Consider the following 24593-nt stretch of genomic DNA (forward strand, 5'->3'; position numbering starts at 1 on the left):
TCTTCGGCCATTCGGTGCGGAATGATACCTCTACCTCGGGGAGTTGGAATCAACTCCCAACGATGGAAGCAAAATTTTTTTAAATAAAAATGTTTTATTAAAATTTTTGCCACTTTGTGACGTAATAACTCATAGGCGGAAGGTCGTAGGACATTGATAAGGATATCATTGGAAAGGGAATTTATTGTGTAGTTTATTTATTTTTAATCTGGTTAGGAAATAATTCACTGAACTGCAAAAATTGAATTTGAAAAATTTTTGAGCGAAAAATTTTGTTGAAATTTTTGAAAAAATGCAAATTGCAGATCAATTAATGTTAAATTGTAACTAAAGTCCTTTATAACACGGATAAAAAGAATACTTATGTCTGTATATATTAGTTTTATCCTTAAAAGGACTAAAATATCCTTAAAACCCTTTCAAAACGCAAAAAAACGTGTAAAAAATGAGTTTTTATTTAGTAAACGGAATAAAAAGGTTAATATTAATGATTTCGCTTATTCTCGCCTCCCACGCTCTCTCTCCGCGGAGCTTTTTCACGGCCGCCGGACAGAAGGCGCACACACAGCGCACACAAATTTCCGCATCGTGTTTTATGCACGAGCGCGCGAGATAAACGCCCGACCGAACATGGACGCGCATCCGAAGACGTTGCCGCTGCTTCTTCGTCTTCGTCTGCGGCGACTGTGAAAACTCTTAACGCTCTTAACTCTTCCAAGCTTGTTAAAACCGCGCGCGGCGCGCGTGGGCACCTCTCGAGCACGAAGATGCGACCAACAAAAAGACTCGCGGCGACTCCACATTAGAGACTTCTCCTCGCGAGAGAGTCACATATCTTTGTATCTTCTTCATTCGGTGCGCGGTGCACTATTAATTTAACGCCTTGACTTCAAATTCCAAGTAGGCATGCGGTATCAACCTGCAACCAACTTTTATCATATTTTTTTTAATTCCCGGGGTTACTTTCGTATGACGCATTGAAGTCTCCAAGGGAAAAAGCTCAATATTTTGGGTTTAAACTTATTTTTATCGAGTTTAAAGTGACGCAATTGATAAACAATATTATTGCGCACATTCCTACCAAAAATGACGTTTGTACTCACTATAAATACAGAGTAATCGCGAAAATAAAAAAAATGTAAAGTACCTGTTCATTCAAGTGATTTCACAAATAATTGTTATCATTAATTACATCACTTGAAATTTAATGATCGTAGAATAGTATCACTATCTTATAGTGAATGAAAAAAGCGTCCTAATTATACACACTTAATAAATGTCGTTTTTGTAGCTTCAAAAGCCACCGAAGCGGAGGAATCATCAAAAGCTCACCTAAAACCAAGCCCGGTGAACTAATTAGTATTGTACTGGCTTGGCCATGGAAAAAAAGACAGAAAAAACGTCGGTTATCTCCGTATTTTAATCTTGAAAATGTATTTTTTGTGATCAAATTCAACACAATTGTTTTTGTTTATCTCACGCATCGAAAACGTGATCTATCTGGTTAATCTCCACTTGAACGTGGCATTTTTCACAGCTTGAAGTTTGAACTGCGCACACCTTTCGGAGCAATTTCTTTTTATTGCGGATGTTGTATAAACCTCCGCCTCTCATCATTACCAGCGCATTTTATTTCCACCCAAAATTTATGATATTGTGGTTTTCCCATTCGTGTGTTTCATTAATATTGCTTTGAGACTTATTTGATGGCATTCCTCGCAGTTGATAAATATTTGGGTCCATGAACAGATTGTTTCGCATTGTGTGCATGCCGGCTGAAGAATGAGCAACTCCTCGGGGTTGTTGTGGGGCGTTTTGAAAGGAAAGTCAAGAAATAAAGCAAAGCGGCTCGTGTGTTTGCACTGTTGCATTGTTGTGCCTTTAACTTTGCAGCGCCGAGAGCGCGCCGAGAGTGTATTCAAAACTATTCAGCGTGCGCATATTCGATTTGTTGTCGCTTGTTTCCTTTCTTGCGCTGCTTACATTTCCAACCGTTTGTGCGTGTGTAATGTCTATGTGTGTTTGTGGCGCGGTTATGTTTGATTTTTCCATCTTGTAGCGACGAAAATGTTTACGCTCTCTTCCGTTGTGCTGTGCTTTTGCTGAGACTTGAATTTTGTGAATGCAGTATAGGTAGAAGAGAAGACTCTGGGTGACTTTTCGGCGGGGCGGTCACCGTGTGTGGCGTGCTTTGAAGGTACGCGCAAACAAACACAAATAAAAATCCCATTTATCTATTTATCTATCAATAGACAGAGAATGCTGGGCGCTGATAAAGGGACCGACGGTGTGCGCTGCAATTTCTACCCTTGAATTTGCAGCGCGGCGTGGTGACAAAGGGCGTAAAGACAGCCCGCATGCTGATTTTGTTTTGCCTTGGCCTATAAATTTCATTTCATTTATTTCTGGTCACATTTGTTTAAAAAATAAAAAATATTTTGTTGTAAATGCAACGGAAGTTTACAGAAAAGTAAATAAATTGCGTTCGGTACTTGTACCGCATCTCAAAGCATATGAAATAATAAATTTTCCGGAAGTTTATTTGTAAATTTTTGTTTATTTTGGAAGAATTTTTTGTTTTTCTGATTTTTAAGGAGTATTGATGTGTGTTGACTGTGTTGTCTCCCCTTGGAATCGATTTCTAACTAATTCAAAACGCATTCAATAAATTTCCACCGTCCGGACGCTCTTTGGCGCTTCCACTCCGTCTCTCTCTGGCGATGAATGTATCGGTGTCTCTTTAGTGCGCATTAACCGTTCGCCGAGGTGATTGATAGCCGTCGGGGCCGTCGGGTGCGTTTTGTTGTGACCGCAAGTTGTCAATGAGGAGCGCGCCGCGTTCACGCCGTCCGACCACACAGGCAAAGAACTAAACAATCTAAAATTCACTTTTACGTCGATAAAAATTTATAAACTTCCTAAAAGTTTATCAATTTATCTTAATTTTTATATTTAATTAAGATTAATATAATAATATTGCGAGTTATTTTTTTATTTTCCGAGGGTTTTTACCGTAACACCCTGTGGACGTGTAGCCCGAGACAGTTAATGCTAATGGTGATGCGCCGGCATTTGTTATTTCTTGTCTTGTCTTGTTTGCATTCGTTTGTGTGCGCGTCGCAGCGCTGCCGCGCGCGGCGAGATTTTTTCGTCCGCCCCGGCCTCCTCCGGGTCGCCGCGGGTTCCGGGCGTCCTTGTCGGGCGGGCGATGAAGGGCCACGGCGCTGCCACGAAGAAGCGCAGCGCGGCCGTGTGCGCATTTATCGCCGGACATCGACAAGCAAAAGTCGTTTTCGGTTAATAGTTTTAGGCACCCAACCAACCAACCAACCACACAACCCAGCCAGCCAAAACAAGCTTTTATTCCTGCCACAACACGAGAACATCCACCGGGTGTCCTCACAACCACTCACCTAATACAAATTGATTTAAATTGCATTTGAATGATTTTGATTTATGCGGACACATTGTATGCGCATTGGGGGTAAACGGTGTGGTATGCTATTATGCGAACGCGCCGGCTCGACATCTCGCCATCACGATGATAGCGATGATGATCATCATCGTGTGTGCTGGTGAGCGCACTCCTCTCTTCGGCGTGTCGCCGCGCACTTTTACACGTTTCCTTCGTTAGCGGAGAGTCTTAGATTCCGGCGAGCGCTCTTTCTCTTCTTTCTCTTCGCACGCACGCACGCACGCAGCCACGCACAAGAGAGGCGTTTTGTTTTATCTGATGCGGCGCTGTTTACCTATATGGGCAATTTGTCAAGACAATGCGCGCGTAAAAATTTCCAATTTCAACCCTCGCGCGCAGCAGCCCCGGCCATAAATTCAGACTGATTTATTATCGAACACGGGTTTAATTTTAAGCGTTTACTGTTTCAGCGGGCTCTCACCGCGAACGCATTCCGGTATTCCCGCAGTTAGAAATAATAAATCTTTTTGTTTTCAGGTTTCTGCAGTAAAATAAGGGAAAAAAACGTCGGTACATCATTTGGAAGGTAATAATAAGACTAGGTTTTAGAAGAAATTTTTTTTTTCTATTTTTTTACGAATTATTTTCAAATTTCAAGCTAAAAATATCAAATTTCACTTGTTTTGCTTAGTTTAATCAGCTGGAATGCAATTACAATTAAAATTCAACTAATTCAGAATCAATTAACGTTAAAATCATTTATTTTCGGCTTAAAATGTAAGTTTTGTTTAAAAAATGAAAATTTATTTGCTTTGGGTTACCGTCTTTCGCGCATTGTAGTCTCCAGATAAAAACACAAATATTTATGGTTTACACCAATTTTAATCAATGAAAATAATCATTTATTAAAATACAATTAATACCCCAACATTTTTATATAGTTTAAGTAATTTTAATCTTAAAATTATTTGATTTATTTCAAAAATAAACAAAAAATCCATGTTTTTTGTGCTTACAACACTCATTTCCGTATTATTTATAGTGTAGCTTAATTAATTTCTAAATAAATGTGTAGGTAAAAGAAATGTTTTCTCTGGCCTCGCAAAGAACAAGATAAGATGAAGAATCGCAGCCTGAAGTCGAAACACCGTCGTGGCAGTCAGTGGCAGCCGCAGCGTGGCCGAAGAAGAATGGTAACTATCTCGAAAGTATTTAATTTCATTCATGCATTAGTGTCTCGGCACTTAACTACTCGGCTTCTTCTGCTTCTTCTTCTTCTTCTTCTTCGTCTTCTCCTCCGCGGAGACATTCGAAACGCACGCCGTGCGCGAGCTTGTTGTTTGTCGAGGAGCAGCAACCGCGGAGACTCGCGAGGCGTGCGGACGGACGACTGCGAGAACTGAAGAGTCCGTCCGTGTGCTGCGCGTTCGGGTTTCTTGAGCGACTCGTTTTCATCTTTTACTCCTTCAACTCCTTTAACTGCTTTAACTTCTTTACTTCTTTACAGTTTCGGACAATATTAAGTAGGTGTATATACCACTTCGATAACTATAATATAAGCGCATTCATTTCTCACACTCCATAAATACAAACAAACCAGTAACGCACCGAGCGCAGCTTTTACTTAATGAAAGCTCTTGTTGATGTTTTTTTTTACTTTTATTTTACAACTAAAAATTTACTTTAAAAATTATTTATCTCAAGAGTTATGAAATTCTTTAACGTCAAAAGCTCGAAATTCTCGTTTTTTTTTTTTGTATTTGCATAAATTACGAAATTTAACCAAAAAAAGTTGGGTTTTTGTTCATTATTCAATTTACGTTGCATCATTTTTGATGTGTCGAGTGTTGTGTGATGATGTGACGATGTCGACTCTGAAGCTTTGAGCTTTCAGGTTCGCGAGAGTTGATCTCGGCCGGCATCTCGTTTCGCGAGCGCGGCTGAGCGCGCATTCCGTGGCGCATTCCGCTCGCAAGTTTACACGAACATAATATCCAATTACCGCGGCCGTAAACTTCTTTTTCGCGCAGCGCGCGACATCAAAAAAGCACGAAAAACATCGCGATGCTTTTTTAATGCACATAAATAGAGCATTCTTTTAGCTTGATTCATTGATTTCGTCCTTTAACCCGGATGAATCCGCAAATCCGCGCACAGAAGCAGACACATCGGCTGCGGTTAAAAATAAAAATGAATCATTCTACGTTTTTGGTGATTTTTACAACTTTAACACGATTTTATGCGCTTCAAAAACGCGCAAATCACCATAAATTTGAGAGTTGAAAGGACATCGCATCAACATCAAACGATGGAGTGACTATAAAACGACCGCAAATTGCTAAATTATCGAAAACTTCGATTTGAACTAACATCCGCTTGATTTCAAAATATAGTAGGTACCGAAAGGAATTTGAATGTTTTTTTTTTGCTTTTTTCGTATTGTGTGTCGCATGCTTTTACTTTTTTATGTCTTCGGGATCGTTAAAATTTTCGGCGTGCGCTTGTGTCGGTGCCGTGAGCCGTGAGTTATTGTGCACGGGCTTCGATTGTTCTTTTCGGTTATCGACGCCATCGCCGCGGCCCTTTTAGAGCCGCTGTTTGCGGTCACCCGGTCACTGGAGGCATAGTTTAAACAGTGGACTTCCAAAGATAACCAGACAGTGATAGAGCAAACAACAATGACAAAAAAACACGAGGGTCGTAGGTGTAAGATGTGCACCGACGCGAGAAAATATTTTTTGACTAAAAAAAAATTTCAAATATTTAGTTTTTTTAGTAAAAAAATTTTCTTAAAGTTTTTTATGCGTGTTTATGATGTTTTAAACTTTAATCGCATACATGCATACATTTTATATACTATAGTGTCGAGATAAAGAGACAATAAGGCTGGTGAGAACAAGTGTTGATGTCGAACGCGTCGAAATCGACATGTAAACGTCGCATTTATAATAAAAGAGGCGCTGAGCGCTGGTCGGGGGGACCACACATACAGTGGCACGCGCCGCGCGAGACCGAGAAGCGTTTAAGCTCGCGCAAGCTCGCGCTCGGAATGGCAGCGGCGAGCGCCGAGCGACGCCGTGCGCTACCGAAGGCGGCCGGAGTGGATGCGCGCGGCGTGCGCGGACCACACAAAGCGCGGCACGCGCATCTCCCACCACTGGCGGCACCGCCAGCGCCACCGGCCGAAAGCTCGCCGGCGAAGCAGCATCGACACTGCCACTGCGCGCCCGGAGAGTGCTAAGTAACGAGCGCACGCGCACCGGACCACACGCAGCAGCGCGTTAACACGGCATTACTGACGCGCTGTGAGACGTCCGCCGCGTCACGATAGCGTTAATGTGCCGGCTTGCTAATCAGCTTCCAATTTGTCAATTATCTAGCTGCTCGGATAGACAAAGAACCTGCTGTTCTCACCGACATCTTTTTCTCTTCTATTGCCTCACACTTTTTGCATTTTATACCCGCAACAAAGTATTTTCTTAAACATGACTTAAAACATGACTTAACTTTTAAAAGTTCAATAACTCATGACATATTAACACTAGAAGTATGAAAATTGTATTAATCGATAGCTAATTTCATGCAGAATTTATGATTTAATTGTTTGCAGGATTCTGTTGGCGGATTTCGTTGGATTTCCCGAAAAACTTTCTGCCTCCGGTGTACGTGTACCTGTACGTGATCTTCGCGGCAATGTTGCAGCTAGCTGGAGCAGCTTTGCGGCTAGTTTCGAGCAGCGACATTCCTTTCGAAACGTCGGGTCGGCGCGGCCCCGGCCTGGCCCGTGGGAACCGAAGCCTTCTTCGCCTTCTGCGCGCTGCCTCCTCTCTGCCTCCTGCTCGCGCGACTTGTTGCGCTACCTATTCTCACTCCCGTGCGTCCGCACCGCTCTCGCTCTTCTTTTCGCCGCGAATAAAATTTACAAGCAAAAAAAAAACAACGCGCAACACATACACATACGGAGAAAACCGCATCGAACGCACTTTCAAATTGTGTACGGACAAGTAACGAGAAGCAAGCGTAATATATTGTGAAATTTTGGCGATTTTTTTTACAAAATTCTTCATAACTCAACAATAAAAATTCGCAATGTTCTAAAAATCATATCATTTTGTAGGTATTTAAATAAGCTTTCTGTTGATATCAAATTTGATAAGATAGTATGAGTCATTATGGAGTTATGAAGGAAAAATTGTGTGGATGCAAAAGTTGCGTTTCCTTTGTGTGAAACTGTGAAGATTGAAGATCTTGACGAGATGCACCTGATGAGCTTTCGGTGAAAAGTGACCGTGATGAGTTTCGACACAGATACCACTCGTCCGTGGGCAAACACATTCGCCTGGCGGGCGACGCCGGACGAAATCGATATGTTCATCGTGTGGCTCTTATCGCCATCGGCTCTTCGTATTTGTTACAGTACATCGTGCGTTCACAGCGACACGGCCTTCGATGTTGTGGTGTGCATTTTTTTACGAGGCGAGGTGAAAACGCGCACTGACACTCCGAAAAAGATTGAATTTCAACGTTCTACCAATTTCTACCGCCGCGCCGAAATTCTTCCGAGATGGTCATCGATGCCGACGTCGAGCCATTGACTAAACATGCACCTTCGGAAAGTATTTGCGTTCCGTTAGGATTGATCAGCTCTGACGCGCTTCGTTTTTTCCCGATTTTACTGCTAACAATCGAAATCTCGTACGCGCGCGCATTTTGTGCTTAATCAGTAAATAATTTTGAACCGTTAGTTTATCTATCAGATATTTATTGAATATCTATCAATGTTATGCGTGGTTCAACGGAACAAAGCTTATTAAACTTTAGCGGCGTGAATTGCACCGAGAAAGAAGAAATTCCACGTGTGCGCCGCATAATTTTCGCATTTATCCGCCTGATTATACTAGTCGAATATGCAAATGCGCTTTTATTGAAGATGAAGACTTTCATATTACTCATTCCGCGTTTCGAATTTTCGCTGTTTATGCAAATGCGACTCGCGGGCACGTTTTCATACTTCAATCATATTTACAGTTATCACGACTATCACTTCGAGTATCTTTTCTCTAGCTAGAGTTTTCTTTTCCTTATATACGAAATCGATGCGTTTTGTATAAAATGTGTATAAGAAGTTGCCTATCGAGTATGGTGACTTTTTTAAATTTAAGTTGGTAGCGCTTCGAAACGTTCGGGTAACTTCGTGTTTTGTAGTTCTTGTACTTGCCGTCAGAGGGTTTTGTTTGACTGACGGTTTCACACAGTTAAATTGCCGCCAAAGCAACAGTCATAATTTTCGACTCACAGCCGTGTATTTTCTAAATTTACAATGACTTTCTATGAAAAGTGCGTCCAGTATTTTGATACTAAGGATTTCTATGAAATCCTGCAGATTGAACGGTCTGCCACTCCCGCTCAAAGTAAGAATAACATTTTGCAATAGTTAACCTAAGTTTTTTTATGATTTCAAGTTTAAAACAATGATTCTGTTGTTTAGTTAAAAAGGGATATCATAAAGCATCTTTACTCGTGCATCCCGACCGAGTGCCCGAACATCAGAAGCTAGATGCGACCGAAAAATTCAAGATAATCTCAAAGATTCACTCTGTGCTTAGCGACAAAGAAAAGCGCAGTGTTTATGATGAATCCGGTACTTTCGACGACGAGTTTAGTGACGGCGTCAGCGAATGGTTGAATCTCTACAAATCCATGTTCCGTGATATCACCGTAGATGTCATCGACAAGTATAAAGCAGATTACCTCAACTCTGAGTCTGAGTTAAGAGATATCAAGAAAGCTTATGTTTCAACAAAGGGTAACATGACTGAAATGCACAATAGAATCCCATTCTTGGATTGTGCAAATGAAGAGAGGATAATGAACATTGTGAGGAACTTGATAGATGAAGGTGAAGTGGAGGAGTATGATGGCTTCTTTAATGAGCCAAAAGCAAAGAAGTTGCGGCGTAAGAAGCGCGAGGAGAGTTACAAAATTACTGACGAAGAAGCTGCGAAACTTGCCGAGGAATTCGAGAAAGGAAGAGCCGCACGAATGGATAATTTCGCTGATACCATGGCACGACTAGAGGAGAAGTACTGCAATCCAAAACAGAAGAAAGCCATTGCAGGAAAGAAAAAATCGGCTGCGAGCGCACGCAACAAGACCACCAGCGGACGAGTTACGAAGAGGGGTAGGAAATAAACTCAATTTATTGATATTCGCTTCTTTTTTTTATACTCAATTAACTTATATTTAATTAACCACTTGTATCTCAAGTTTATTCACGATGTATCAGGACGTAAATGCCGAGACATGTTAAAACAGCATACTGAAACAGAAATATGAATTTTTATCAGCATTTTTAGAACAAATTTAAGTCACCAAAGCACAAAGTATGATAATTTAGCAAAGATAACATAGAAGTAGATATAAATTTTAAAAATTTAATAATTTACAAGAGAAAGTTGCATTAAAAGGGTTATTTCATAATAGAATCAAAAGAAATTGTTATATTTTACCTTAAACTTGGGATATTCATTCATTAAAATTGTAACCATGCCCACATATGGAAGAAAACCTCTTGCTCTACCAACAACATCCTTCTTAGTGAGCCACAGCTGCCCTGGGGCATACAAACCCCTGTCATCAACACTGTTGTTATCACCTTTTGTCAAGAACTTGACTGTTCCATTATTCCTACAAGAATTTCCATTGAAATTGATTGTTATGTTTCTAATTTCTGAGTTTTCCACTTACTTTTCATGTAACTTTAACACCCTATGCACAATTGGAATATCTCTGCCCTCAACTTTGAACACAACAATTTCGCCAACACGCACCGGCTCCTCGGGGTAGTTGGTGAGGAAGAGAAGATCGCCGCGATGGAAAGCGGGCTCCATACTGCCTGACAGCACCACCACAATGGGACTCTCTGAGCCTGTCACTACCATCAAGCCTTTCCAGATCATCAATGCTGAGGTGACTATCATGCCAAAACTCAGCATTTGATACAGGAACTAGAAACATGTTTATGATTTAAGTTTTGCCGGTTTGTAAAGCGCCGTTTTGTGCATGTTTAATAAGCGTAACCTTAAAGCGTGATTAATGTTTGATTGTTTTTCTGTACCTGCCGTTTGTTCATTCGCTTCACATCGTCGAAGAGCGAAGCTACGTCCATGGTTGCTGCGTTTAAGTTTTAATTCAGTCGAGGTGTGGTGGAGCGAAAGAAACCGTGTTTGTTATTTTGAGTTTAAATAATTCATTGGCCGCATCCACAATCCACGTCAGTGCAGATGACAGGGCTGGCGTATAGTAGGTGCGTATTGCGCATGCGTCAAAACGTCACCAAAACATAACTTTTCAAACACGTTGCCAAGTTTACGCTTTTATTGAAGCAACTGTCAAGCAAAAAATCAAAATTGCTTTGCTTATTTTAAAATAGTTACAAAAACGACAAGCATACAATATTTATTTATTTAATTCTATCAAAAATGGAGAAATCTTTACCATCTACAACAACTTTAGAAGAAACATTTGATGATTCCATCGATAATAAGCAGGATACAGCTTCGATCGCATCCAACTCACAATTTAGTGATATTATTACTTGTGAATCAAACGATGAATACAATCGCCATTTGCAGACTCGAATTTTACTTTTACGTGATACAATTCAAATCCTGAAGAGGCAATTGCACGAGGAGCGTGAAATATGGAAACGTGAGATGGAAGAACGTCGTGAAAATGACTACATTAATCGTGCTGCTGAAATGGGTTACTATTACACGGATGCAAATAGTTCACCATTTAATTCTGTAATGAATATGAGTAGTAATGGTGGCTTAGATTCTGAAATCATGTCGAAATATTCAGATACCATGCTACAAAATCATTACGAGAATCGTCAAAATCTTCAGAAGCAAATTGCAATGGCAAACTACAAGAGAAGACTTCTTGAAGTTGAGAATATGTGTAATTTGGAGCTGTTGAGAGTGAAGCAAAGCGTTCAGATACTGCAACCTTTGCAAGTGATGTGCTCCGAGTGGAAATTTCCTGGTGAGGGTGGAGATATCGGAATTAAAAGTGAAGTAACTGACACAGATGAGGAAAAGTTAAAGAATCGTCCAACTGAAGTAGCAATGCCGCTTGAAATGATTGCGCAGCGTGTTGACGATGATCGAAATTTATTAATGAGTGAAACAGCACCGCTTGAAATGTGCAGAAGTCAACCGAATTTAAGTGATTACAGTGACAGACAGTGAATTTTGATGTTATTTACTGATAAATTCGCTCACACATTCAAATAAATTTTTAGTTTGTGCTTTTCAAACTTTGCGTGCATGTGAATTGACTTGGCAACGTTGTAAATAATCAGCGCCCCTGGCGGACTCTTGGCGAGTTGTTTTCAGTCTTCTATTTCCGTAATCTGTCAAGATGAAGTACGTATTTGTTTACAGCTCAAATAAATCCTTAAATATTTCAATAATCAGTGCATTTCATAAATGAAATATTGTTTTAATCGATGCAGTGTACGATGATTTATCTAATTGTGGTGTTATTTTTAGGATCGGACTTTGCGCGTACAGCGGATACAAAATTTATCCTGGCCATGGCAAGACCCTGGTCAAGATTGACGGAAAGGTAAATACAAGTTTATTACTACTATTTCTGCATAAATTACTCCAATTACTAGTCTAATCACTTAGTATACAGTATTTTACTGTTAGAGCATACACTTTTGTACATTTGTCAACTACTGAACGTAATATTTCAAAATGTTTAAGAGCTAACCTTAAAACTTACACACATGAGTCCGCTTCTCTTTTAAGCGTTAGTTGTAGAAAATATTAGAAAATTTAAATTTGATATAATATTGCATCTTTCAATCATTAACTTTTTTAATTTCAATGCATATGTTAGTCAAAAAACATAAGATTAATGTGTTTTTATTTTTAGTCGTACACATTCCTCAGCTCTAAGTGTGAGGCTGCACACTTAATGAAGAGGAATCCACGTAAAGTTACGTGGACCGTGCTCTACAGACGTAAGCACAAGAAGGGCCAAGAAGAGGAGGCGCAGAAAAAGCGCACACGTCGCACGCAAAAGTTCCAACGCGCTATTGTCGGTGCTTCGCTGAATGATATCCTCGCCAAGCGCAACCAGCGCCCTGAGGTAAGGAAGGCACAACGTGAACAGGCTATTCGCGCCGCCAAGGAGCAAAAGAAATCGACGAAGGTTGCGAAGAAGCCGGCGGCGGCCACCAAGGCCAAGGCCGCTCCTAAGACGAAGGCAGCCAAGAACGTCGCAAAGGCTGCACCACGAGTGGGAGGAAAGCGTTAAGTTAATCATATTGTGCATAAACATAAAAATTTAATAAAAAAAGATCCACTCAATTGCTTGCACACATTTTAGAACGTTTGAATAATGTTTTGGTTATGCCTATATGAAATTTGCAGTTGTAATTTGAATGTTGCTAATTTCTATTGAAACGTTATACGTTATCCTTGTTAGTATTCTAAATAGTTTTAATGGACTTTAATTTATTAACTTAAATTATTTTTGAAACTTTGAAGAAAACAAGTTTAAGTTAGTATTTTCATTGGAAGAAAACTGCGAGCAATTGAATTGATACCGTCGGTAAGTTAGTGTACAATTTACTTTCTAGTTGGAGACCCCACCATAAGATGGCGCTCGGATAGTTATTTTTGTCATTTGAATGCAAATCACTTTTCTGCATCGTTACCTACGCGCTGTAGATTAATTAAATACATGCCTTGCACTGTCTTGTTAGATGTTCGTCACGCGGGAATATAATTATATATATTTCGCTTTAATTTTTACATATAATCTTTGGTGTTTGTATTGTGTTAGATCAAGTGTGCTTTGTTATGTTTGGTTTCTTAGCGATTGTACGTTTTCAGCATTCTAATTCAGGAAACTGGGCAATCTTGGCCAAAGAAATTGTTTAGCCTCCCTATACCAGGTAAATATAGGTATTTATTAAGTATTTTCAACTCACACTCACCGATGCTAGCGGTGAATTAGAAAAATTAGTTTAGCCCCCTAGAAATGCCATAAAATGAAAAAATAATAAAGAGAAATCTTTTACCTTTTTTTATGACGAAATATTATTCAGCAAATGATCCTATAATTTCAAAAAATAATTGGATTTTTTAAATACTGTTTTCAGATTTTGTTATATCATTTATTCTTAGTTGTATTTAAGTTATATTTATGTAAGTAATTATTTTCCCACCATTGACCCTTTAGGCCCTATTTGAATTTTAATGAACAAAAAAATGGTTTTTATATGCTAATAGGGTCTTAATCTGTAATTGTGTTACTAGTTTACGATTCAGAGATTAATCGTAATTAAACGAGCACAATTTTTGTCATGTTCTGCACTACCACACTGAAAGTATCAGTATTTACAAACAAGTTTTCTTATCTCGTGCAATTTTTGTGCGGTCGCCACGCGGTTGCCTTGTGTACCACGTTAGTCTCAGTTTTGTCGTCAGGTGATCTGCACGCACGTTTTCTTCACAATAATTGGAGATTGTGCGCGAGTGATGTGCGGCGGAGTACATACGCAGAGGTAAAGCGACAGTGATGTTCTTTCGACCGTCGGATAGGTCGAATAAATAAAACTTCACCGACATTTAACGTGTTTTATAAAGTGTAAAGGGCTCTTTACACACTACGAATGCGTTAACTAAGCCTTGACACAATTAAACCTAACATATAGTACACGAAGTATAGTACATCAAACATAAAGGTATAACATTTGTTTTTATTAAATTAATGTAATAACTTATATAATTATTTATTTCAAGTTTCGAGTGTGCAGTGTTATAAATGTATCACCGTTGCACTGTAATAGAAATAAGCAATATTTTACTGATTTACACAGATATAGTGCATGAAATAACCTTTACAAAAGTGTTTGTGTTAAGTGCGCCTTAGAAGTTGTATATAAAAAATACGATACATAAAGTTACTGAAGATGTCCTCGTGAGGAAACAAGTAAATTATTGTAAATCAATCACTTTTCATTTTCACATAAATATATACCTATATATATTTAATTGACTATTTATGCAGTATATAATGTTTATTTATTGCTAAATTGATGAACGTTTACATTAAAATTACAGATTTAGATTAATTTATTTTGAATAAGTATATCATATTGACTTCTATATTTGAAGTTTTGAGTTATGTGTAAAAATTGCTATTTGTTTAGATAGGGTGATGCATGCGCACTCTCGTGTACGTGTGATACACGGACACGGCCACTTAAGTGCGTGACCACTCACTGATACATTAGCAATCGCTCACTGCCTCATATGTACGCCACAGTTTTTGAAACGCTTTGTATTTGCTGGAGGTACAATAAAGTATTCTCAGGTAGCGCAACGATGCATGTTTTAACTAGAAATATTCCTGCGAGTGAAAGTCGACGTGCACAGTTGTGATGCCGGCAAGCAGCTCTTACTTCGGGCGACAGATAAGAATACTGCGTCGAGTATTCGTGTTTCTCGTTGTAAATTCAGCATGTCGCGTTATATTTTATTGAGTTTAGTGTTAATTGCCGTGTTTGGTCATTCGGTAAATGTTTATCGCGTATGTAATCTTCGGAATTCAATATTTGGTGTGATTATTACATTTTCGCATGGATTTCTGATCGGTTGCCGTCGGACGCCGGCCGGCAGACTTTGTGTGTGATTATAAATGATATTTTGGACTTGTGCGCATCATTTTTGACTTCTGCTAAACTCGTTGGCTCAATGTGTTACCTGGTACGAATACTAATTTAAATAATTATGGAGAACAAGGCGAAATTTATGGTAAACTGTGGATTCCGCCGGAACTCATTGTACGAAATTGTGTAACTAATGTTTTGTTTCTTCTTTATTTCAGTACCTACTCACATTTGATTTGCGGTGTTCGATACACTGGTAAGTAAATTTTTTATCATTCATAGTATCTGTTTTCCTGATTTCTTACAATTAGAAAATTGATATCTTTTGCGGAAATCTTTGCTTCCATAAAACTCAAATCATAAATCATAATTTCATGATTTAAATTTTAGTTCACTAGCAAGAACTAAAATTCATAAAATAGAATTGTTTGCGTTTCGAATCATATCAGCGTTTTGTATAAACCACTTTCTCTTCGCATTCGCTGTGCGAGATGCTATGCGTAGGATTCTCGTCGGGCTGTCGCGTGCAGCACATTTTAATTTAGTTCTTATCACAGGTACCGTGTCAATTGCAATTCGTGTACAAGGTCGCGTGGCATCGACGCGCTGGCTTTGCTTTTACTTGCCGGGATTACGCAGCAGGCATAGAGTCTTATTTGAACTGTCGCATTCTTGCGTGCGTATTTTCGGCATGCTCAATTGATGGCTAGTTTCGTGCCTGTCTCTGGCTTATCCAGAAGTATATCGCGCAACGCGTTTTGTTTTATCAGACTTAATATGCATCTGTAGTGTTTTCTTAATAAGTAATTGTGCGTTTAATGTGCATAAATGTTTTTTTTGCTTGCTTTTGATGTTTATATATCAAATCAAATATTTCGGTTATTGTGGGACGTGGTCGGTCGCTAGATCAATCGGAAACCTACTTGAGATGTGCTTAAGTAAGTCACTTTTATCTGATCATTGCGAGACTGATGGTGACGGTCGAAGTGACTCGTGTTCAGGGCACCCTACGAAGGTAGCGGTAGAAGCGACTCGTGTTCATGGCACCATAGGGAGTGACGGTAGAAGTGACTCGTGTTTAGAGCACCCTACGAAGGTAGCGGTAGAAGTGACTCGTGTTCAGGGCACCATAGGGGATGAAGGTAGAAGTGACTCGCGTTCAGGGCACCCTACAAAGGCAGCAGTAGAAGTGACTCGTGTTCAGGGCACCGTAGGGGGTGACGGTAGAAGTGACTTGTGTTCAGGGCACCGTTCGAAGGTAGCGGTAGTGAGTTGTATTCATAAAATATAAAATATTCGAGTATAGGGCCGTACCGCTTCTTGTATTTTTTTGTTATGAATTTTTTTTCACTCTTTATTTTTCCGATTCTAATACCTCAGATTTTAATACTTTATTTTATAGAGAGTATTTAAATTAGTCGCGATGTTGTGAACATCAATTATTAAATTAACTAAAGTATACAGTTAACTTATACGAAGAGAATTAGAAAACAATAAATTATTTATTTGTATTGGTAAATTACAAATTCTTGTTGCATCTGTTGCAAATTCTTGCATCCCAAAACCAACATATTCTTTTCTTATGCCGAGAAATAGTAAAAGTAGATTTTGTGTACGTGTGTTATTTCAATATTGTAAATTTTTACTTTCGTCTTTCTTTGCAAGTACGTGTTTAGCACTACGCTTGTTTATAAACAACTCAACTGACGTGTATTATCGCGACGTACCTGGTTTATACCTGGCAACGCGCAGCGCACACGGCAGTCGTTTCACCGCGTGGTCCGCGAGCGCATCTCACAACTAGCTACGCGGTTTCTGACTTCAATTATTCAATTAATCGTCGTGTATTCTTTTAGTCAGCAGCGGTTAGAGTGTTCTTCAGTAAGAAATAAGTGTCTGTTAATTTTTGCACGAGTTTTCAGTGGATAAGATATATTCCAGGATCTAAAATCACTTCATCATTGCACTGGTAGGTGTGTAATCAGCGGCGTAGCGTGCCTTGTCGGGGCCCCGTATAAATTTTTTTTTGGAGGCTTATATGGAGGTAAAGGTTTTTCCTTACACATTTTGGGGGCCCCGTATAATTGATACGGCAAATACGGCGGTAGCTACGCCCCTGTGTGTAATTAATTTTTTTCGCGGAAAGTTAAGACGGTTTATATTAAATTGATTATTCCATTTGAGGGATATTAATTTTGCAAATTACAAACACGGGGTAGCATTTTTGCGCCGTAATACTCATTGCGCTAGGAATTGTAGTTTTTTTAGTAGTAGTAGTAGTTTTTTAGATTTTCTTCAGTATTCTTGAGTTCCTTAATTTATTTTCGCGTTGTTACGTAATAATTTTGAATGCTTTTTGGATTGTGCACGCGTGATGTGCGGCTTCGTGAAATCCGGATTGAATCTTTACTGCGGCAGAAATTGTTAGCTGTTGATATTTTGTAATTGTCATGTATCTATTTTTAAATAAAACACAATGTACAATTATAATCTCATTCATATTTCTTTGTGGTATCCTCTTTGTCGTTTTCAGTTTTAATTAATATGGCATATAAGTATTATGTGTGAGTAGCGGATGTAAGATAACTAACTGTTCCTCGAATTGTGTTGTTGTTTTTAAAAACATGATAAAAGTAGAAACATAAATAGAAGAATCAAATAACAACAATAAAAACACTCGGTGGTCAAGTGGAGACGTGCACCTGCTGGCATGCTAGCAGACACGGATCGAATCTCAGGTATGGAAGGCATTTTTCTCAAATATAAAAATGTCAGGTGTAATTTGGGTTGCATATATGAATTGCAACGAAATATAAGTGAACTTGAAATACAAGTGAAGGCAATATGAGAAGAAATAAGAAAGCAAGTGGAGAGAAACGGAGAACAGAGAAATAGAAAAAGAAGAAGAAGGAGTAGTAGAGAATGGGAGAAGATAGAAGGAAGAGAACAGAGAGTAGAGTAGAGAAGAGGAGAGGAGATAGAAGAAAGAGAACAGGGGAGGATGAGATTTTTAAATTTTTGGCACGTGTCGTTATAAGACAGTCACAGTCACCACTGCTTCGATCCGTCCATTGCTCCCGGCCCAACCTACAGCTACGATGTCTCTGCGCTTCATCCCCGAAATTATCAGGCATATTAACAATTTTTATGGTGGGGGATCATCCCCAGAGAGAGGGAACTCCTTATAAGGACAATCCTTATAAGGTCTTGTAAAAATATTTCTAAGTTTTAAGTCGCCTCAAGAGAGGTGACACTTAAAAATATACTTACAAGTTCTGACCTGTTGCTGAAATGAAAGAAGGAGCACACAAATCACACAGGATACCTTAACAATTTTTATAGTGGGGATCATCCTCTGAGAGAGGGAATTCTTTAAGAGATCTGTTCCTGAAATGATAGAAGAGGTACACAAATCAAAGAAGTCAATATATCTTACTATTTATTTATTAACAATAGAATACAAGTTTATATTTTACAAGTCAACAGAATACATGTTGCCATATTGAAACAGGACTTACGACCTGCATAGCCGCGCACATGCAAGCAAGTTACACTTCACAAAGTACTGCCGGGATAAAGAAATTAGGAAATTGACCATTTTTTACGTGAGTGAAAATGGGAACAAATATACAGGGTGTTACAAATAGAAAATTTAAAGTGCAAAGAAGAAAAACCTAAAACAACAACTAAAGCTAAATTTTCACGGACAACAAGAAAAACAAATATACAGGGTGCTACAAAAAGGACATTACTACATCACAAAAAGAAAATCAATAGTACAAAAAAGAAAATAGTCGGGAATACAAATTTAGAAAATTTATAATAGGAAATCAAGAAAAACAAACATACAGGGTGATACAAACAGGAAATTCCTAAATTTTAAAATAAAATACTAAGTTTAAGAAGAAAACGACCCAAAAACGACAAATTTAGTCAGTTTTACACTAGAACGCAAGGTAAAGTAGAACATAGGGTGATACAAGAAGAAAATTGCTACATTTTACAAATATATTACAAATATTTTACAAATATATTACTCTCAATAATCAATTGCCAAACTACGAAAATACGTTTAAGAGCCGGCAGATTTATGAAATAAAAATAAAAATGCAAGCAAGGAAAATTTCACGTTATTAAACCGATGATTGACATGACCATACTCTGCGGGTAGATCCAAGTCGCATCCGACGGCACGCATCAATTCTGTGTTGTTACGGTATTCACGTTACATGCAATTTTAGATAAATATGAAACTATAATGTAATAACGTTTACAAACTTACCAGTGCATCAGGTAATCATAGAAAGTACTGAAACAAAATATCAACACGTGTGTGAGAACTCGCACTATGATGCACACTTATTTAAATTTGTTTTGAGGGATAATGAACCTGTACTATTTTAACACACAATTTTCCCGGAATATCCTGCCAAGGACAGTCGTTAATTACACTTACTTAAAATTACGAATAGGATACATATTTCTAATTCCAATTCTCAATATCGAAATAATCCAATAGCCGACACGCACATGGAAACACCAGTTTAATAATCATTTTACGCGTAAATCATCCTTAGCAAAACAATCTACATGTCTGTTGTCATTAGGTGCAGTAAGTAATGCTCATTTTTAATCAATAATAAAATGCAATGTAATCGGAATGAATGAAAGAATGATGCCGAGCCGCGTGCAGGTAAGAACAGACTGAAGCGGTCGAACATTCGTAGCATGAGAGGCATTGCGCACGTTTATAGCGATATAAAAACTTGTTTATACACAAACCCCAATATGCGTGTAGAATTGAAATAGCACATTTCTGAAGTGCACTAAAATAAAATGAAATATAATAAGTCATTACATCAGTTGTTAATTTCGGCATTCGGTTCGACCGTTATACAAACGAAACTACGAGTACTATTGCGTATATGCGTATACACACAACTATCACTATAACTCGTGATACGGAATTTTCTCGCAATAAATTTCGATACAGGGAAATAAAGAATTAAATTCCGCATCTAAGAAAATCAATCCGAACTTAGTTTAAGACCGCGTTCGCGTGTTATAATATTAACAAAAAACAAATTCCTAGCGCAACGAGTACTATTGCGTATATGCGTATACACACAACTATCATTATAACTCGCGTTACGGAATTTTCTCGCAATAAATTTCGATACAGGGAAATAAAGAATTAAATTCCGCAACTAAAAAAATTAATCTGAACTTAGTTTAAGACCGCGTTCGTGTGTTATAATATTAACAAAAAACAAATTCCTAGCGCAACGAGTACTATTGCGTATATGCGTATACACACAACTATCATTATAACTCGCGTTACGGAATTTTCTCGCAATAAATTTCGATACAGGGAAATAGGATAGTTAAAACGGAAATCTGAGAGAATAAATTTTAAGTCTTAAGAAAAAAATTGCCAAGGGGGGTGCTTGATACTTTTTTTCGATGATTTTCAAAAATTAATATCCCTTAAACTAAAAGAGATAGCTGCCAACGAATGGTTGATTATGAAAGATTGGAAAATTGTCTATCAGATAAAAATATAAAATGATTACATTTCATACAGTAACAGGTCGAAAAACGCGACTAAAAGTGCTAAAAAGTGACATTTATCAATTTTTGCTCATTTTATTCAATCGCGAATATCTCGTAAACTAAAAGAGATAAATAGGATCTGATCGCAGCGTCTTAATCTACGGACCAATCTCGATCAGATAGGATAGTTAAAAGGGAAATCTGAGAGATAAAATTTTAAGTCTTAAGAAAAAATTGCCAAGGGGGGGTGCTTGATACTTTTTTTCGACGATTTTCAAAAATTCATATCTCTTAAACTAAAAGAAATAGCTACCAACGAATTGTTGATTATGAAAGATTGGAACATTCTGTATCAGATAAAAATATAAAATAATTATATTTGCTACAGTAACAGGTCGAAAAACGCGACTAAAAGTGCTAAAAAGTGACATTTATCAATTTTTACCCATTTTATTCAATCGCGAATATCTCGTAAACTAAAAGAGATAAATAGGATCTGATCGCAGCGTCTTAATCTACGGACCAATCTCGATCAGATAGGATAGTTAAAAGGGAAATCTGAGAGATGAAATTTTAAGTCTTAAGAAAAAATTGCCAAGGGGGGGTGCTTGATACTTTTTTTCGACGATTTTCAAAAATTCATATCTCTTAAACTAAAAGAAATAGCTACTAACGAATTGTTTATTATGATAGATTGGAACATTCTCTATCAGATAAAAATATAAAATAATTCTATTTGCTACAGCAACAGGTCGAAAAACGCGACTAAAAGTGCTAAAAAGTGACATTTATCAATTTTTACCCATTTTATTCAATCGCGAATATCTCGTAAACTAAAAGAGATAAATAGGATCTGATCGCAGCGTCTTAATCTACGGACTATTCTCTATAAGATAGGCTTGTTAAAACGGAAATCTGAGAGATGAAATTTTCATTCTTTAGAAAAAATTGCCAAGGGGGGGTGGGTGCTTGATACATTTTTTCGACGATTTTCGATAAATAATATCTCTTGAACTAAAAGAGATAGCAACCAACGAATTGCTGATTAAGAAAGATTTGAAAATTCTCAATCAGATAAAAATATAAAATAATTAATTATCAACAGTAAAAGGTCATAAAACGCCACTAAAAGTACTAAAAAGTGACATTTAATATGCTATACATTCATCCTCGTAAGGTGCCCGAACTCGATACACTTTTACCGTCAGCTCCTACGGTGCTCTGAACACGAGTCTCTTCTATCGCCACCCTGCTACGGTACACCAAAAGAGACTCAACTAAATTAACGAAACCTCTCTTGCGTTATCAGAATTCGATAAATTTTTTTTATAACATTTCACAAAGGTTTTCCGCAATATGATCCGTTTTTCATATTAGCATTAAGAGAAATATATACGCCCCCCCCCCCCATACGCGGGCTATTGCAATACGAAGGTGAAATGTGATAAAACATTTAGCCAAATAATATAACTTAATTATAAACTTACCAATGCAGCGCTCATCGGATTGCAAGGATACGGCAAGTACTGTAATTAAAACCAAATATAAGTTAAAACAAAAACATTTCTTACAATATGATAATAGTATATTCACACATGGGAGAAAACAAACTTTCTGTGCTGAGTATGAGCATTGGTCGTATAAAAGTAACTTACTCAAGCACGAATAGGTTTCCGATTGATCTAGCGACCGACCACGTCACACAGTAACCGAAATATTTGATTTAAAATATAAACATCAAAAGCAAGCAAAAATAAACATTTAGGCACATTAAACGCACAATTACTTATTAAGAAAACATTGCAGATGCATATTACGACAAAGTCGATTGATGACCAAATATAGTGCAAACTTTGAAAATAGAAGTCTGATAAAACGAAACGCGTTGCGCGATATACCTACGTCTGGATACGCCAGAGACCGGCACGAAACTAGTTGCAATCCAATAATAGAACATGCCGAAACTGCGCACGCTGTGTCTGCTGCATAAACCCGGCAGGTAAAAGCAATAGTTGCGCAAAGCCAGCGCGTCGATGCCACGCGACCTTGTGTGCGAATTGCAATAGATGCGCAAAGCCGGCGGCGCGTCGATGACATGCGACCATGTGCACGAATTGCAATAGACCCGGTACCTGTGATAAGAACGAAACTAAAATGTGCTGCACGCGACCGCGGGACGAGAATCTTACGCGTAGCATCTCGCACGGCGAATGCGATAAGAAAGTGGTTTATAAACAAACGCTGATAAAATTCAAAACGAATACAATTCTATTTTATGATTTTTAGTTCATGCAAGTGAACTAAAATTTAAATCAAGATTTTATAATTTGAGTTTTATTGAAGTTTTTATTGAAGCATGAATGATAAAAATTTTACTTACCAGTGTATCGAACACCGCAAATCAAATGTGAGTAGACACTGAAATAAAGAAGAAACAAAACATTAGTTACTCAATTTCTAGTTAAAACATGCATCGTTGCGCTACCTGAGAATACTTTATTGTACTCCCAGAAAATACAAAGCGTTTCAAAAAGTGTGGCGTACATATGAGGCAGTGAGCGATTGCCTATGTATAAGTGAGTGGTCACGCACTTAAGTGGCCGTGTCCGTGACTCACACGTACACGAGAGTGCGCATGCAGCACCCTATCTAAACAAATAGCAATTTTTACACAACTCAAAACTTCAAATATAGAAGTCAATAGGATATACTTATTCAAAATAAATGAATCTAATTATAATAATATAATAATTATTATATATATTGTTTTTATCGACGATTTTCGATAGCGAATATCTTCTAAACTAAAAGAGATAGCAACCAGAAAATTATAGATTAGTAAAGGAAAGTAAAAGAGAAACAAAACATAGCAATAGGACATTTTTAATTTAAATTATGTAAAACAACTGGCGACCAGCCCGGAAAGCCGCCAGAAGATCAAGAACTAAAAATTAACTAAATTTTAATCTCTTTAATTTGTGCGTAAACGAATACGAAACAATATATTGAATTCGTAATGCAATTCAACGATAGGTGTTGCAACAGCGACATAAATTATTTGTGTGTACGCGGTGAAAGTAAAAACAAGTAAAGTCAATAACGGATTTGATTTGCATATGAAATAAAATTTGCTGATGAAATGCGAAAACATACCTTGATGCAAAATAAATTTTTGCGTTTTGTCATATCCAATAATCTGCAAGGACCTTAATTATTCCCATTATAGGAATGATGCAATACGCGTATACTCGTAAAACAAAATAGTATCCGACGGAACATCACTCACTCTTTACCTCCACATATGTACAATCAGCGTTTAACGAACGCTGCACATCACTCACGCACAATCGCGAAAAAGCATTGAAATATTACGTGACAATGCGAGGATAAATTAAGAAACTCAAGAATAATGAAGAAAATGTGCGTGCAGATCACCTGACGACAAAACTGAGACTAACGCGGTACACAAGCCAACCGCGTGGCGATCGCACAAACATTGCACGAGATAAGAAAACAAGTTTGTTTGTAAACACTGACACTTTCAGTGTGGTAGTGCAGAACATGAATAGAATTGTACTCGTACTCTGCATGGAACTATTAATTTTGATTAATCTCTGAATCGTAAACGTTACCGGAATTTTATTTCAAATGGCATTATTTAAACCTTTTAAAATACTTACTAGACGAGTAGAGTCGATTCCAATATAAGCCAACAACTAAATACTCATGTATTCGTCTAGTGGAAACTCACGCACAAATACACATTGATGTCTGTTAACGTTTTCAAAAGTTCGAAGTGTTGTAATTAATTGTTAATTAATCAGTAAACACGTGTATTGTCAATGAATGAAGAGTCCGAAATGAATTGTAATACACCGAACTGCAATCCCAACAAAACATTACTAGTGTCTCAGCAACGCGCACCGACTAACG

At 38.0% G+C, this 24593-nt stretch overlaps 4 protein-coding genes and 2 long non-coding RNA genes across 10 annotated transcripts in view; 4 read left to right on the plus strand and 2 right to left on the minus strand.

Annotated features, from left to right (window-relative positions):
• Window positions 1–7455, plus strand: part of LOC135790550 (uncharacterized) — a 39902-nt gene extending 32447 nt beyond the window's left edge. For all 4 annotated transcript variants that reach the window (XR_010547811.1, XR_010547810.1, XR_010547813.1 and 1 more), the window contains 3 exons: window positions 3953–4001; window positions 4491–4608; window positions 7026–7455. This is a non-coding gene — a long non-coding RNA (uncharacterized lncRNA). The remainder of the gene's footprint in view (window positions 1–3952; window positions 4002–4490; window positions 4609–7025) is intronic.
• Window positions 7456–8552: 1097 nt separating this feature from the next.
• On the plus strand, window positions 8553–9623 carry LOC135790361 (J domain-containing protein CG6693). The gene is made up of 2 exons (XM_065300564.1): window positions 8553–8826; window positions 8904–9623. The coding sequence occupies exons 1-2, from the start codon at window positions 8736–8738 to the stop codon at window positions 9605–9607; spliced, it is 795 nt and encodes a 264-aa protein (XP_065156636.1). The 5' UTR covers window positions 8553–8735; the 3' UTR covers window positions 9608–9623.
• twr (signal peptidase complex catalytic subunit SEC11 homolog C twr) lies at window positions 9598–10720 on the minus strand. The gene is made up of 4 exons (XM_065300565.1): window positions 10533–10720; window positions 10163–10422; window positions 9925–10102; window positions 9598–9734 (listed from the first exon to the last, which is right to left on the minus strand). The coding sequence occupies exons 1-4, from the start codon at window positions 10581–10583 to the stop codon at window positions 9684–9686; spliced, it is 540 nt and encodes a 179-aa protein (XP_065156637.1). The 5' UTR covers window positions 10584–10720; the 3' UTR covers window positions 9598–9683.
• Window positions 10721–10756: 36 nt separating this feature from the next.
• On the plus strand, window positions 10757–11735 carry LOC135790364 (uncharacterized). Its single transcript, XM_065300567.1, has one exon. The coding sequence runs from the start codon at window positions 10897–10899 to the stop codon at window positions 11665–11667; it is 771 nt and encodes a 256-aa protein (XP_065156639.1). The 5' UTR covers window positions 10757–10896; the 3' UTR covers window positions 11668–11735.
• Window positions 11709–12798, plus strand: RpL24 (ribosomal protein L24). The gene is made up of 3 exons (XM_065300566.1): window positions 11709–11844; window positions 11971–12046; window positions 12362–12798. Exons 1-3 carry the CDS (start codon window positions 11840–11842, stop codon window positions 12743–12745), a joined length of 465 nt encoding a protein of 154 aa, XP_065156638.1. The 5' UTR covers window positions 11709–11839; the 3' UTR covers window positions 12746–12798.
• Window positions 12799–19101: 6303 nt separating this feature from the next.
• On the minus strand, window positions 19102–24591 carry LOC135791080 (uncharacterized). Of its 2 annotated transcripts, none has more exons than XR_010547914.1 (5): window positions 24341–24591; window positions 23041–23078; window positions 22148–22186; window positions 19390–19416; window positions 19102–19310 (listed from the first exon to the last, which is right to left on the minus strand). It is a non-coding gene; the product is annotated as an uncharacterized lncRNA (long non-coding RNA). The 2 variants fall into 2 exon arrangements; XR_010547915.1 differs by lacking the exon at window positions 24341–24591 and adding an exon at window positions 23814–24134.
• Window positions 24592–24593: the final 2 nt, after the last annotated feature.

The sequence above is a fragment of the Atheta coriaria genome, unplaced genomic scaffold, assembly GCF_025399875.1.
Source record: "Atheta coriaria isolate IRGN ID8LTWV9N9 unplaced genomic scaffold, Caltech_Dcor_3.1 hic_scaffold_4_pilon, whole genome shotgun sequence".
Lineage (NCBI taxonomy): Eukaryota > Metazoa > Arthropoda > Insecta > Coleoptera > Staphylinidae > Dalotia > Dalotia coriaria.